At 38.5% G+C, this 15,134-nt stretch overlaps 1 protein-coding gene across 9 annotated transcripts in view; it reads right to left on the bottom strand.

The window, feature by feature from the left end:
* LOC148852457 (5'-3' exonuclease family protein) overlaps window positions 1–15,134 on the bottom strand; it is a 49,522-nt gene that overhangs the window by 11,475 nt on the left and 22,913 nt on the right. For 6 of the 9 annotated variants that reach the window (XM_088947862.1, XM_088947863.1, XM_088947856.1 and 3 more), the window contains 2 exons: window positions 10,744–10,914; window positions 5,103–5,337 (listed from right to left, as the gene is read on the bottom strand). In XM_088947862.1, coding sequence (XP_088803988.1) covers window positions 5,103–5,337; window positions 10,744–10,914 — 406 coding nt within the window. The remainder of the gene's footprint in view (window positions 1–5,102; window positions 5,338–10,743; window positions 10,915–15,134) is intronic. The other 3 variants (XM_088947860.1, XM_088947858.1, XM_088947861.1) reach the window with 1 other exon arrangement.

Below are 15,134 nucleotides of genomic sequence, written 5' to 3'. Positions count from 1 at the left end.
GAGCAGCCAAGTTATCTTTTTTTTTTCCCATCAATAACAGAAATCTTCGTTGAATTCAATGAAGAAAAATTACAAATAAGCGGATGAAGGTAAATTGTCTTAACTCTCCCATAAGCGGAGGGAGTAGCCAAGTTATTTGCACCTTGTTTCTGTTTTATATGACTTTGACTCACTAGATGCCCCGTCTTCAACAATTGTGAAGGATCTTCTCGTCTTCTCTCGCAAGTGAGTTTGTGGTCCAGTGCCCGCACCTACGACCCCCCTTCCTCCCGTCCAGCTTCTTCATCCATCCCAAACAACTCTATAAGTGACACTTCTGTTTTAGATCCCTCTATTGCTCATTCTCTTCCTTTGCGCCATTCTTTTTGTATCTCTAGACCACCTAATTGTTATGGTTTTCCTTCAAACCATAGTTCCTTTTCTGCTGTTTTGTCATCTATAGATATTCCATGTTCTTATCAGTAGGCCATTAGCAGTCCTCATTGGAGAGATGCCATGGATGCAAAGATTCAAGCTTTGCATTAGAATGACACTTGGGACCTTGTCCCAACTCCTCCTGATGGCTCTATTATTGGGAGCAAGTGGGTTTACTCTATCAAATTGACATTTGATGGCTCTCTAGACCAATACAAATCTCGACTTGTGGCTTAGGGCTATACACAGGAGTATAGCATTGACTGTGAGGAGACATTTCCTCCTGTGGCCAAGATCACTACAGTTCGTGTTCTGTTAGTCCTTTCTGCAGCACACTCTTGGACATGAAAAATGCTTTCCTACATTGGCATCTCAAAGAGACAGTATATATGAAACCCCCTCTGGGGTACTGTAGTGATCCTTCCCTCGTTTTTTGAATGAAGGAATCTCTCTATGGGCTGAAGCATGCTCCTTGAGCCTAGTTTGAAAAATTTAGGGACATTGTTGTGAAAGTTGGGTATAACCAGAGTGCTTTTGATTATTCTCTCTTTGTTCGAAAGAGATCCTAGGGTATTATGATTCTTCTCTTGTATGTGGATGACATGTTGATTGGAGGTGATATAGAGGGAATTCAGGACCTCAAGTCTCTCCTTCACAGTCCCTTTCACATGAAGGATCTGGGTCTCCTTACCAATTTCTTAGGACTTGAAGTTCAAAAAGCCACTAGGGATATTTCATTTGCCAACACAAGTATGCCTCTGATCTTGTTAAGTTGGGTGGCCTTATTAATGATAAACAGGTTGATACTCCCTTGGATTTGAATGTTAAATTGTCCAAGGTAGAAGGTTCCTTACTTATTGATGCCTCGCTCTATTGACATGTTGTGGGGTCTCTCATCTATCTCACTATGACTCATCTTGACATCTCACATGCGGTTCAGGTTGTAAGTTGGGTCGTCTCTGCTCCCCGTTAACCCCATTTGACTACTATACATAATACATCGGATTATTCGCTTTGTTCGGGGCACTTTATCATAGGGACTGTTCTTCTCTTTGTCCTCCCCTATCCAATTGAGGGCCTATGTTGATGTAGATTGGGCAGGCTGCCTCGAAACACGTCGTTCCACTACTGGGTGGTGTGTCTTCATGGGTGATTCTCTTATCTCATGGAAATGCAAGAAACAACAAACTGTTTCCAAGTCATCTATAAAAATAGAGTACAAGGCAATGTCATCTGTATGCAGTGAAGTTGTTTGGCTTCAATCTCTATTTAGGGAACTTGGTCACTCCTCAACTCCTATCCCTTTGTATGCAGACAACACTAGTGCTATAAAGATTGCTTCTAACCCTGTCTTTCATGAAAGGACGAAGCACATTGAGGTGGATTGCCACTTTATCCGAGACTTGTTTCTTGCTGGCTCTATCTCTCTCCCTCATGTTGCCTTCGATGTGCAGGTTGCTGATATCTTCACCAAGGCCATGACGAGATCCAAACATTTATTCCTTGTGAGCAAACTGATGCTAATGCCTTTGCATTAGTTTGAGGGGGGTGTGAAGAGTCCCATTGATGTATCATACTCTATAGTCTCTGGTGTACTGTATTTTCCTTCTTAGTCCTTAGTCCTGCAAGGACTTCTCTATAAATATCTAATATTTCATATATATATATATATATATATATATATATATATATATAATGGTTGGCTCTTGTGGTGGGGTCGATTGGTTCTGTTTTACACCTCAGAACTGTGTTCTCTTCTCTTGTACGAACTAGTTGTATGACAGCTACAAGACATATCATAGATAAAAAAGGTTTATGTGACATGGAATTTTTTTCAACTTTGCACAAATAGTGGGAAATAAGTAAAATGACATCAGGAAATGCCTCAAGGAGATCATCAATGTATATTTCCTTTAAATAAATTTGAACTATATGCAAGATGTAACCAGACAAGATTTACAATTGGAAGGGAAAAGAACATAATAGATGTAAAAAGGAGATACTGCAGCCTGAAAATTTTAATAAGATAGATGTGTAACCTTATTTCTCACCACAACTGTATTTGAGAAAGAATGAGAAACAATTCATCATGCTCAATAGTTGTCTATTTACACCAGATCTTGCCAATGTGGAGTTCTTTTTTCTTGATTGTTAAAACTTGCCAAAATTATCAACATGACTATTAGCCCCCTACACTGTACTGTGTTATAAAATATGTCCAGGCCCTTAACAATTATTTTGTTCAAGCAGAAGCTAGCAAGATGCCTAGGGACCTCCAAAACCCAACAAATAAGCTAGCAAGATGCCTAGGGACCTCCAAAACCCAACAAATAAGCTAGCAAGATGCCTAGGGACCTCCAAAACCCAACAATTATTTTGTTCAAGCAGAAGCTACCAACTCCACCATGAAGTAGCTATTTGGAAAGGCCATTGTAGTCTTGAGCCTCGGCAACAATGCTAGCACTTCAAATATTACTTAATCTCTGTTTTCACATTAAGCCTGGAAAATTCGAAGTCTCACCTCCTTGATTAAGAAACAAAGTTCCTAACTTAGTTATCTTAAGGAGACATTTCACAATTTGATGATTATCATAGTTGTCAAGGCGTCGCCTAGGCGACTAGGTGCCCTTGGCTGGGCACCTTACCCAAACGCCTTTACTTTTAGCAACTAGGCACCCTCCTAGGCGACTAAGCGCCTGCCTAGGCAACAAAAGTGACAAGGCAGGCACCTTTTATATTGCTGCATCTTATTAATGTATGTGTTAATACATTTTATTATATGCTATTAATGTAGGCGACTAGGTGCCCTTGGCTGGGCACCTTACCCAAACGCCTTGACTTTTAGCAACTAGGCACCCTCCTAGGCGACTAAGCGCCTGCCTAGGCAACAAAAGTGACAAGGCAGGCACCTTTTATATTGCTGCATCTTATTAATGTATGTGTTAATACATTTTATTATATGCTATATATATATATCAATTATACTTTGTTTTAATGTTTTACTATCAAAATTTAAAAGATCAAAGGGTTTTGAGGAGAGAAAAAAACGAAAGAAAAGAAAGAGGAAAGAAACAATAGAATAATATAGTTTTTTTTTTCTATTCTCTCTCTTTAATTAAATAAAACAAAAACTCCATCCTTGTTTTTTTTTTTCTATTTTACTTTCCATCTTGAATATTTATCATAATAACCTTCTTTAGCTACTAATTAATATGAATTTGCTCTATTAAATACTTATTATAGTAGTATTATTTTTGAAAATAATGAAATTAATATATGTAAATGATTTTTATCTTTTAAACGTGATGATTTGCCACATTTTTAGAGGAAATTTAATGCTATAAAGAGAATTGCTATTTTTTCAATTAACATACATGCTGAATGGTATATAAAACTAGTAACCAAATGTCAGTTTTTTATATTATAAAATTTTTATCGCCTGGGCAACTAGGCGCCCTAGTGTCGCCCAGAATTGCCTAGACGCCTTGAAAACTATGATGGTTATTTTTATCCTATGTTTAGCATACACTTGCTTTTACTCCCATCAAGAATAACACTTCAGCTAATGAAAATGTAGACAGGGAAAGAAGGGAAAAAAGAAAACAGAAGATACTAATGCAATTGTAACTCCTTAAAAGAGGCCCATTCACCAACTTGGTCCCAGTTCCTCTAAACACCACTTCCAAGGAACGGAACTTCTTGAAAAGATGTGAACTGTTCCTTCTGTGGGCTTTAAAAGAACAAAAAAGGGCAATTCAAAGAAGAACCTTGTGTTGCTTTGAAGGTCTACCACATGGTTTTTCTAGCTTGAATGAAACATCTTGTGCAACCATAGGCTACACTGGAGCAGAGTAGCATTCTCTCCTTGGGATGCAGTATTGTCTTGTAGAAGCTTGATTTGGCCAAACATGAATGTTGTTCACTTGCATTAAAAGATCACAAAAATTACTAGGCAGATTCTCTAGCTAAAGGAGTTGATCACAAAAAAAACTAGAAAATTCTAGATTTTTCAAAAATATAGTTCTTCATTTCTTTTGAATTCAATTTTTTAACACCAAGTCCGCAATGACCCTGAAGAAATGTCTTGTAGAGAGTGGGTTTGTAAACCTTTCATAAGGCTATAGTAAAAGCTATGAGAATTTGATTGAAATTACAAGACCTCAGGTCTTGTAATTCTACCCCAGTGATTGTGATGATTCAGTCAAGTTTGATTGAGAAATACAAGTTTTTGACCTGAAACCTTGCTTTTCTCTCCTTTTCCTACAACTACATTTTGTTTTGTCTGGGACAAAAAACAATATTATTTTGTTTGAAATAATTTGGTCTAGACAAAAGCTTAAATATTTTTAATATTAAAATCTACCCATGACACCCTAATCAAGTATCCAACAACTATAATGAAGTTCTTGCAATCACTTTATTTTAAGTACAATTTCTTTTTGTGGATAAGTATGGAGTGGGCAGAAACAATTTGTTCTGGGCTATATTGTAATTTTTGTTTTCATCTCTTGGGGGGGGGGGGGGGGCTAAGAAAACTGATCTCCCCTCCACTCTTTGTATTTAATTGTTTTTTATTTAATGAAGCCCATCAGTTTTTGATAAAAAAAAAAGATAATAGTATTACATTAAGGACATATTTAACAAAATACTTTCATCATTACAAATAAGGTAAAGAATTTTGTACTCACGAAGACTCAAATCACAGCTTGGATCACAATTATATTGAGCTATGTAGTGCTTTAATGTGTAGAAGGACCATCTACCAAATTCTGGCATGGGTATCACAATTTGCACATCCTCAGATATCAACTGCTTGAAATCTTTATCAGGAGATCCAATAACAACTCGGAATCCTCTTTGCAAAACCTGTTCTACTAAAGCAGCTACTACATCATCTGCTTCATGGTCTTCAATTTTTAAGACCTGCATTACTTTGCAGTTACATCCTTGAATAGGTTAAACTAAAACTGTTAGCCATAAAAAATTCAGCATGTAAAACCAAGACCTGCATTCCTATTCCTATTGACAACTTTTTAGCCTACTAATGGAGAGAATCACAGATTGTCTCCACATAGTTTTATGCTTGTAGCTATATGTTAGTGCAGGGGTATTTATCATGTTTATCAAGCCATGTTACATTTACAATGCAAGGCAATACTCCCATACAGAGAGTACGAGGCTCCCACCAATGTGGGGTCTGGGGAGGGACAGATGTATACAGCCTTACCCCTTCACATACAGAGAGGCTGTTTCCAAGATTAGAACCCTGGTCACCCAGGTTGCAATGCAAGGCAATACCCCCATGAAGGATGAAAAAAATCAATGCCAAATAGTGTGAAGAAAAATCATCCCTATGTTAAAACATGCAGAAGTGCTTTGGTTTTGGCACTTGGAAGGTATGTCAAATTACATATCCAGAGATTCTAAAAACACAAATCAGGGGCATGATCTCAAAATGTGGTAGAGCATTGGGTATACTAAGGGAACCTTTACTTTTGGTATCCTACTATGTTCCAAACCACTTAGTGTAAGAACCTTTACCTTCTATCTTAATCTTGAAATTTCTTAGGTGGCGTTTGATAAATCTGAAAAGTTAAAAAGATATTAATGGCATCTGAAATCTGAAAAGAGACATAGATGCTTTTCGACTTTTTAGAGGCTCTGAACGGAGAAGGTTGTTTGTGTTGGATCAAACCTTCAGCATCTGAAATTCCTTAATTTTGCTATTTTACCCCTAGAACATACTATTTTGTAATTTTGAGTTCAATTTGTACTATTTCGTAAAATATAATTTATTACATTCAAAACAATATTGAAAAATATGAAAAAATTATGATAAATTGTAAAAAATTTAAAAATTATTAAAATAAGAATAAAATTTAAATATATAAATTAAAAATAAATTATTAAAAGTTAAAATAATAACGAAAATAGTAATTAAGTCCATGATGCAATGAAAAAATATTTAATAATTATCAAATTATTATATTAAACCTATTAAACTATTTAATGATTAAAAAATTCAAATAATTAATAATTAATACAAATAAAAATTATAAAAAATAATTTAATAAAATAAGAATAAAATTGGACATACGTATAAATTTATAAATTAAAAATAAATCATTAAGACTTAAAATAATAATAAATCATTAAGAATAAAATTCGAGCGCTGCTTTTGCTAGTTGCAGCGGCGGTGGTGGGAAGACAGGGAGGGGGAGAGAGAGAGGGAGAGGGAGAGGGAACCGGAACGCCGCTATTGAGAGTTGCAGCGACAATGATGGGAAGACGGGGGGAGAGAGAGAGAGAGGGTGAGGAAAATCGAATAGCGCTACAACTCTTTGCAGCGGCAGTGGTGAGAAGACAAGGAGAGAGAGAGAGAGAGAGAGAGAGAGAGAAACGCCACTTCTGAGAGTTGCAGCGGCGGTGGCGGGAAGACAAGGGAAGAGAGAGGGGGACAGGGAGAAGGTGTGGGAAATTGAATGCCACTACAACTCTTTGCAGCGGTGGTGGTGAGAATACAGGGGGAGAGAGAGAGAGAGAGAGAGAGAGAGGGAGAGGGAGAAGGAGAGGAAGAGGGAAACGCCGCTGCTGAGAGTTGCAGCGGTGGTGGCGGGAAGACAAGGGGAGAGAGAGAGAGAGAGAGAGAGAGAGGAGAAGGAGAGGGAGAGGGAAACGCCGCTGCTGAGGGAAATTGATGGGCATTTTTGTCTTTTAACGCAGCCTGAAAAACGTCTGAGTGCATTAAGTCATTGGCCTGCCTCTTACAAATTCAGATCTAAAAATGCATTTCAGATCTGAACTTTCAGACTCAACCCAAACATAGGTGGCGTCTGAAAAGCAACATTTTCAGACTTCAGAGGTCTGAAAATTGTTATCAAACACCACCTTAGTTCAATTTGCTTCAGTAAATTGTAGGAGATTCTAAAGTTTGAGTGTTCACATTGTCACATATTTAATAGCTTTCTAAATTTGAGAGATATCAATCATAACCAAAGCCATGAACCATGGGCTGGTGGTCCATCCCTATTCTTCTTTGAGTGGAGGCTAATCTATGTGATTTTTTTATATTTTTTGCAGAAGGCTAAATCTATGAGATAAACCTCTGTGAGTGAATTCAAGAACATTTCTCCAAGCTTATGTTTTTGATTGTGGTTTGAAATACATGCTTTTCTTCTGGTGGGGTGAACCTCTATAGAGACCTTATTGGTGAAATCCAGAATTTCTGGATTATCTCCCTACAAATTATTAAAGTTGAGCACCAAGTTTAGCATTTTTCATTTTCATTTTCTTTTTTTTCTCTTTTTTTGAGAAGGTAAGATATGATTGATTATATAGTGAAGTATGAGACAGAAAAAAACCCTATAATGAGTAACTGACAGCTCAGAAGGTCTCACAAAATGATTACATAAAGTATACTAATTACAGTGGAAAGGAGATCAGGTGCTAACAGAAACAGGACTAGGAGCATTGTAGAAAACTGAGGCCCAGTACAAGATCTTTCCAACAGCATTTCTTTGGATTCAAAGATCCTACTGTTTCTTTCCATCCAGAATAATGTACCATATCATTTTGACTTTTCAATTCAGTCCACCTATATCCAAGCTGGCTAAGGAATCACAAGTTGTTTTAGGGAAAACCCAAACAGAAATAGGACTAGGAGCATTGTAGAAAACTGAGGCCCAGTACAAGATCTTTCCAACAGCATTTCTTTGGATTCAAAGATCCTACTGTTTCTTTCCATCCAGAATAATGTACCATATCATTTTGACTTTTCAATTCAGTCCACCTATATCCAAGCTGGCTAAGGAATCACAAGTTGTTTTAGGGAAAACCCAACTCACATTGAGGCAGCTTAGAAAATGAGCTCAGATTTGTTGACGAAAGGAGCAATGTGCAAACAGGTGGTTAGCCATCTCCAAATCATAATTACAGAAAATGCAGCTCGTGGAGGGGAGATTAATAGCTTTGCTGATGAGTTTGTCCCTGGTTAGGCACTTTCCAAGGGCAGCAGTAAACAATATTAATGCCACCGCAAAGGGAACTTTAGGCACCCAAATAATTTTATAGGTGAAACCAACTAAGAAGGTGCTTGATGGCTTATGAGATTTTACAAAGAAAATGACAGTCTTGTCCCATCTTCAAATTCTGCTGTTTTATGTATTTAAGTGTGGCTGATGATGTTTCACAAGGAGACTGAGCATATCCACCAAGTGCCCAATCTACCAATCTTTGAGATTTCTCCTGAATTTGGACGACCACACAATACCTGGCCACATCTGATTAACTCCTTGTTTTCTGCAATGGTATAAAGGCATGAAGATTCAGCTAGTAACCTGTCTCCAAACCAGCAGCCCGGCCAAAATCACAATCTGGCTCTGGAGCCAAAAGCAGTATTCATCCATGACTGGTCTAGTGTCCCAACCCCTGTGCTGAGAACATATTTTGCTGTAATCAGTTGGTGCCACCAGCTATCACCACCAATTTGCTTAGGAGAGCAATATTCACATCCTTCAGCCTTTGCAGGTCCAAGCTGCCAATAGGTTCTGGAGATAGATTCTTGTCCAGTACACTTGGTGAATTTTATTGTTTTCTTTCCATTGTTCCTTTCCATAAGAACTTCTTTTGCAACTTGTCCAGTTTAGTAGCCACCTTAGCAGGAATGGGGTACATCAAGAGAAAGATATTGGGAGGCTTGGTAAGGGTAACTTTTTATTAAGGTTAGTTTTCCACCACCAACGATGAAGCCCAAGGATATTGTGGAACTGTTTATTGGAGGCATCCAAATCTAGTTTGTCCTAGCACATCATAACCGTAGCTTAAGAATGAGGTCTTCCCTCTTTTATTTTTAGTCAACAAATGTTCTCAATTTAGCTGTCAAAAAGTTATTGAAAAACAGTCTTTATTGAAATATCTAGATGCAGGTGAAAACATTTTTCCCTTTGCATTTGTGCCCTCATATTTATATCCTCCTGTTCTTATGTCTTTTGCATTTGTACTCTTGACAAAATAAATTTATATCTATCTAGTTGCTATATTATTTCATTTAGAAATACAGTAGTGCCACTTGGTAAGGTCATCAAAGTAATTCAAGTTTCAGTTTAACTCAACTTAGCTCAGCCTTAATCCAAACTATTTGGGTTTATCAAATCAGACATCTAGCTAGGGAGGTAGGAGCTAGTTTCACTTGAATTTAAAATTCATGAAATAGCATTGCTGATGTATTGGCTAAACAAGGGACCAACATAACACAATTTTTCAAGAGATCAATCCTAGGGAAAATGAACATTACTGTTATGTAGATTAGAAGGGAAGGTCCATGGATTAGAAAGCAATACTAGATTAAAAAGTGGGATGAAACAAATACTTCCTGTATATACCATACGTTATTTTCACAATTAATAAATAAAGTCACAGTAACCAATAAAAAAAAAAAGATAGGAATGCTAAGGGTATCTGTGTCTTCTTATATGAGGTTGGTGGAAGGTGTTTTAGCAATTATACATCCCTTACATCATGGACACAAATGAGCTGGAACTGATAATGATTTTCTATTTTTACACTGATGTGTAGGCTTAATATTCCAGAACATGAATCCTAAATCAGAAAACTATCACAAGACATACTTTTCAAGGTGCCAAGGTGAGGTTAGGTGACAGGGGGTGCCTTGTTGCCTAGTTACCTAGAAAATGAACTTTTTATACAAAAAAAACCTGAGTATAGAGTAATTCCCTAGGTTCCATTGCAATAATCAATCATCCTCCACTAATGATTATCAATAATCTTCACAAAAGAACTATAAACTTCACATTAAAAGAACCATTGATGGCACAAAAGTTTAAATTCTTTCTTCCTCATTGGTTCAGGTTTTAAAATCTTCAAAGATTCAAGATAGCATACATGAGTGTTGATTAATGTTAACAACATTCTACTCATCAAAAAACATGAGTGTTGATTAAATCCTATAAAAAAAGAAAATAATAAAAAACTAGTATTTTTTGATAAATGATAAGAATTACTATATAAAGGAGGGAGAGAATTTAGTATATAAATAATACAAAGAAGCTAGTATGTAAACCCACAAAATGAATAATTTAGTGCTATAATGTCTATTTTATTATTATACTCTCAAAAATAAATTTAAAAATATTTTATAGCACCACATACAAAATAGCTAGGCACATAAGTGAGGCAACCCTCCATGGGTACCCTGTTGTCTAAACAACAATGATTGAACATTGAAGTAATTTTGCTAAAGCTGCTTCAATTTACAGAACCATAAAGAAAAATTACATTAAAAAGAAAAGAAACAATGAAACATTCACCCACCGGGACATTGCACTTCTCAAGGACGTCTATGATAACATGATGTGAACTTCCAATATGAAACCTTGAAAAACGTTGTGTTGTGGATAACTGTCTGGAGAATTTCCTCCTATGTGCTTTATATGAAGGTAATAACTTTCTCCTATACTCATTCCCTCTTTCCCCATCAAGAACCTGAAAATAAGAAATTCAGTAGGAAGAAAGCAAAGTAAATCATTCACTAGTGGTGTGCAACAGAACAACCTTGAGTGTTTGCATATTGCAAAATACCTCAAGAAGTGCAATATTTTTATGAATTTTGACTTGGAAAATAAATGTGAAAATAGTTCTGAAAAATGGATGCACAAAATGGACACTGAATCAACATAGGACCTTGCAAATATTCTTGTCCCATAAGACCCATACGCCCCCAGAAAATTATCTTCTCTAATGAAAGGTTAGTGCATGTTACTATCAACGAAATCTCTTCAAATAAATTTTGGTTGTGCACTTTTGTTTATGCACCCCCAATAAAATAGAGCAAAGGCAAGTTTGGGATTGGATCAAAGATATAGCAGAAACTATAAATGAGCCTTGTTGTCTAATAGGGGACTTCAACTCGTTCAGATTAAGAGAAAATAAAAGGGGTAGGGAGGTCAATGCAAGCCAGACGAGGGATTTCAATAATCTCATTTCTGAGTGTGGCTTAATGGATTTAGAGATAAAGGGTTTACAACACACTTTGAAAAATAAAACCATTTGGGAGCTTATAGATTGGGCCCTTGTTAATAATGAATGGAGGAGACTATTTCCAAACACCCTCCCTCAAAATTTGCAATTCTTGGCATCTGATCACACCCTTCTTATTCTTCATACAGACTCCCCCCAAGTTAACGTACCAAAACCTTTCAGGTTTGAATTGATGTGGTGCCTAGACCCCAACTTATATGAGGTAACCAATCAAGCATGGAATCTAGATGTCTCAGGATCTAGAGCAATGCAGTTTGTTAAAAAGAGAAACAATGTAGTGACTAACCTGGAAAAATGGAACAAAAAGCACTTTTGGCAACATATTCAAAAACAAACAAAATATTCTCCACTCCCTCGAGGATGTTCAGAAACGGTTGGTAGAGGAGAATGATAATAGATCTCTCTTGAATTTAGAGAGTGCCTTCCAGAAACAATTAAATAATATTCTTGCTATAGAAGAAGCTTATTGGGCTCAAAAGTCAAGAATTAACTGGGTTAAGCTGGGGGAGAGAAACAATAAATTCTTTCATACTGCAGCCACCTTATGGCATGAGGTGGTGGCTAGCATTCATGGCTACGGAGAAGATGGTTGGGATGCTGGGGTATCTCGTCAGGCAACTCTCACAACACCTTGGAAGGCTATTCATAGCATTCTTCCCCGTTTCCACAGCCTAATCAGGTACGAAGCTTGCTCTGGTTTTTCAGTTCGGTTCTGGGAAGATGTTTGGGTGGGTAACCAATCCCTCAAAGCTCTCTTCCCCTCTCTCTACTCTCTTTCACTTTATAAATAAGATGCAATTTCTAAGTTTTTTCCTAATCTGGTTCTCCCTTTGTTGTTATCTTGGGACTTTGGCTTTCATAGGGGGTTAAAGGATGAGAGGTCTGCTTGTGTTTCTGAATTACTACTCTTTTTTTTTATATCAATAACCTGAAATTTCATTAATAATGAAGAAGATACAAGAGAACATCTGGGAGAGAGATAAACTCTCTTAACTCTCTCCGAGATGACAATAGGGAACAACAATTACAGAACATCCCAGAAGAGTTGATCCCTTGCTTTGCCAAAACATCGGCAAAGGCATTTGCACTCCTTTTAACCCACTGCAACTTGATCTATATATCCTGAGTTAAAAACTTAAACTTCCCCCAAATTTCCACTAGCCAGTCTCGTCTTTCTGCGGCCAGATAACTACCAACTTCAAATCCCCTTATATGATCAACTTTCTTATATTGAGCTCTGATGAGGGTGGATTTGGCCCTCCAATGACATCGTGACACCTGGCACCTCATGCCAACTAAGTGCAGCCCCTTGACAGCTAGACAGCTCGAGCTTGCCACAGGCAGCTCGCCACTAGGCAACTCGCCATCTTGTAGCCTAGCACCTCAGAACAACTAGGCAACACCCGGGACCACTTTGACAACAACTTGCCTTTGCTGAGTTGATGGTGTCCCACCTGGCGCGACCTAGCCTTGGCACGAGCTGGCGGCCTGGCCTAGGCACCGACCTGGCGGCCTGGCCCAGGCACCGACCTGGCGGCCTGACACAGGCGCCAACCTAACAACCTCGAGGAACACACCTCTGTACCCTGCATTTTACGAGTTGTGACTTGTAACGACTATATCAGCTCACCCACTCCCCAGTTCTGACGGGAAGGGACATTTTTACCGTTTGATGGCATTTCACCCACCTAACACGCAAGCCAGTCCCATCACAGCTAGGATCCAAGAACTGCTCCACCTAACCCATGAGGACTCCAATATATAAAGACCTCACCCCCTAGGAGCAAAGGCATGATAAAGAAAGGGGATGGGTAACCTCTGCTCTCTAGCTCTCTCATTCTCTTATCACCTCCAAACAGCTCATCAAGGTAGCTCACCACAGGGTAGTTAGCCACCAGGTAGTTCACCACCAAGAAGTTCATCTAGAAAGCCAAGTAGCCCACCCGGTAGCTCACCTCCAGGCAACCCATCAAGGTAGCTCACCTCTAGGCAGCCCATCAAGGTAGCTCACCACCAGGCAGCTCATCAAGGTAGCTCACCACCAGGGAGCTCGGCATCAAGGTAGCTCGCCACCAGGGAGCTCCACTTCAGCCTCTGAGTCACCGACCACATGAGAGCAGACTAGATGATGAGGTAATTAGCTAAAAAATTGACATATAACGAAAAAATGATACGTGACCGGAACCGGTTACATCAATTGGTGTCGTCTGTGGGAACCGGTTACATCAAGCTCCTTTGCTTTTTGGATCCCTTCCATCACAACCAGGGTTTCTGCCCTCAAGGAGTCTCCCACACCTATTGGTCTTGAGTAAAGGGCAATAACTCCTCCCTCCTCATTCCAAAAAACACCTCCAATACCTAAAGGGCCCGGATTCCCCTCACTACTACCATCGAAATTCAGTTTAAAAAACCCACTAGGAGATGGGACCCAAACTGGCCTAATAACAACTCTTGGAAGAGAAGAATCAGCCACCTCCCACTTTCTAAGCAAGTCGTTTGTGGGAATGTCATCAAAGTTTCTGAATTACTACTCTTGCTTGGATCGTATTAAACCTGATAGAAGAGTTTGGACCCCTAACCCAAAAGGCTCCTTTTCTTGTGCATCTTTCTTCAAATCCCTTTGCTTCAACTCAGCTCCTAGGGAGTTTCCTCTTAAAGAAATTTGGGCTAGACCTACCCCCCCCCCCCCCGCCCTAAAATTGTTGCCTTCTGATGGAAAGTTTACTATGGTAAAATCAATACTCTGGAAAATTTGCAAAAGAAGAAACCTTACTTATGTCTTTCCCCTAACTGGTGTGTTCTTTGTAAAGCTCAGAATAAGGATTGTCAACACTTATTGGTATTTTGTTCCTTTGTTGTAGCATTATGGAATTGGATCTTTGTTTTGTTTGGACACAGGTGGAACCTTCCATCCGATGTGAGTATGTTGTTTAATCCATCTATTTTTGGGTGGCACACACGACAAGGGAGAATTATGTGGAAATGTATCAGAGAAGATCTTTTGTGGGCTATCTGGGAAGAAAGGAATGCAAAATCTTCTTAGGAAAGGAAAAGAATCTATTTGAGGTGAAGGATTGCACTTTGACAAGGACAATCCATTGGGTGAAAACCTTAGAACTATTAACTGACTTTTCCTTTGATGATCTTTGGAGAAATTGGCTAGCAGTGGCTAATACCTCTACTAGGAGGATTAGAAGAGCGGTAGATTGGACACCTCCTCCAGAAGGAGTCATTAAGCTGAACTTTGATGGGAGTAGCCAGGGTAATCCAGGACCTTCGGGTATAGGAGGGGTCCTAAGAAATAAGGATAGCAACATTATCTCCTTATTCTCAGGACCAGTGGGAGTGGGAGACTCTACAAGAGCAGAGATACTAGCTGCTGTACAAGGGATTCAGATCACAAACCAGCTTGGGGTGGAGCATTTATTAATTGAAGACGATTCACAGGTGGTGGCTCCTGAAACCGGATTCTGCCATTTGGGGTTATAGAGATCTCCTTAAAAAAGTGAATTGGCTGACTAGCAATATGACAGTTGGTATTCAGTGGGTGAGCAGATCGACAAATGCTATAGTTGATTCTTTAGCCAAACAAGGGGTTTCTAGGGACTGTCTGTATTGGACGACCTTGTAACTTATTCAGATTGTATTTGAGAATCCTTATTTAG

The sequence above is a fragment of the Nelumbo lutea genome, chromosome 5 (assembly GCF_056320005.1).
Source record: "Nelumbo lutea isolate HS-2025 chromosome 5, American lotus-T2T, whole genome shotgun sequence".
In the NCBI taxonomy this organism is placed as follows: domain Eukaryota; kingdom Viridiplantae; phylum Streptophyta; class Magnoliopsida; order Proteales; family Nelumbonaceae; genus Nelumbo; species Nelumbo lutea.
Note: the sequence above shows the minus strand (reverse complement) of the source record. Positions and strands in the feature narration are given on the sequence as shown.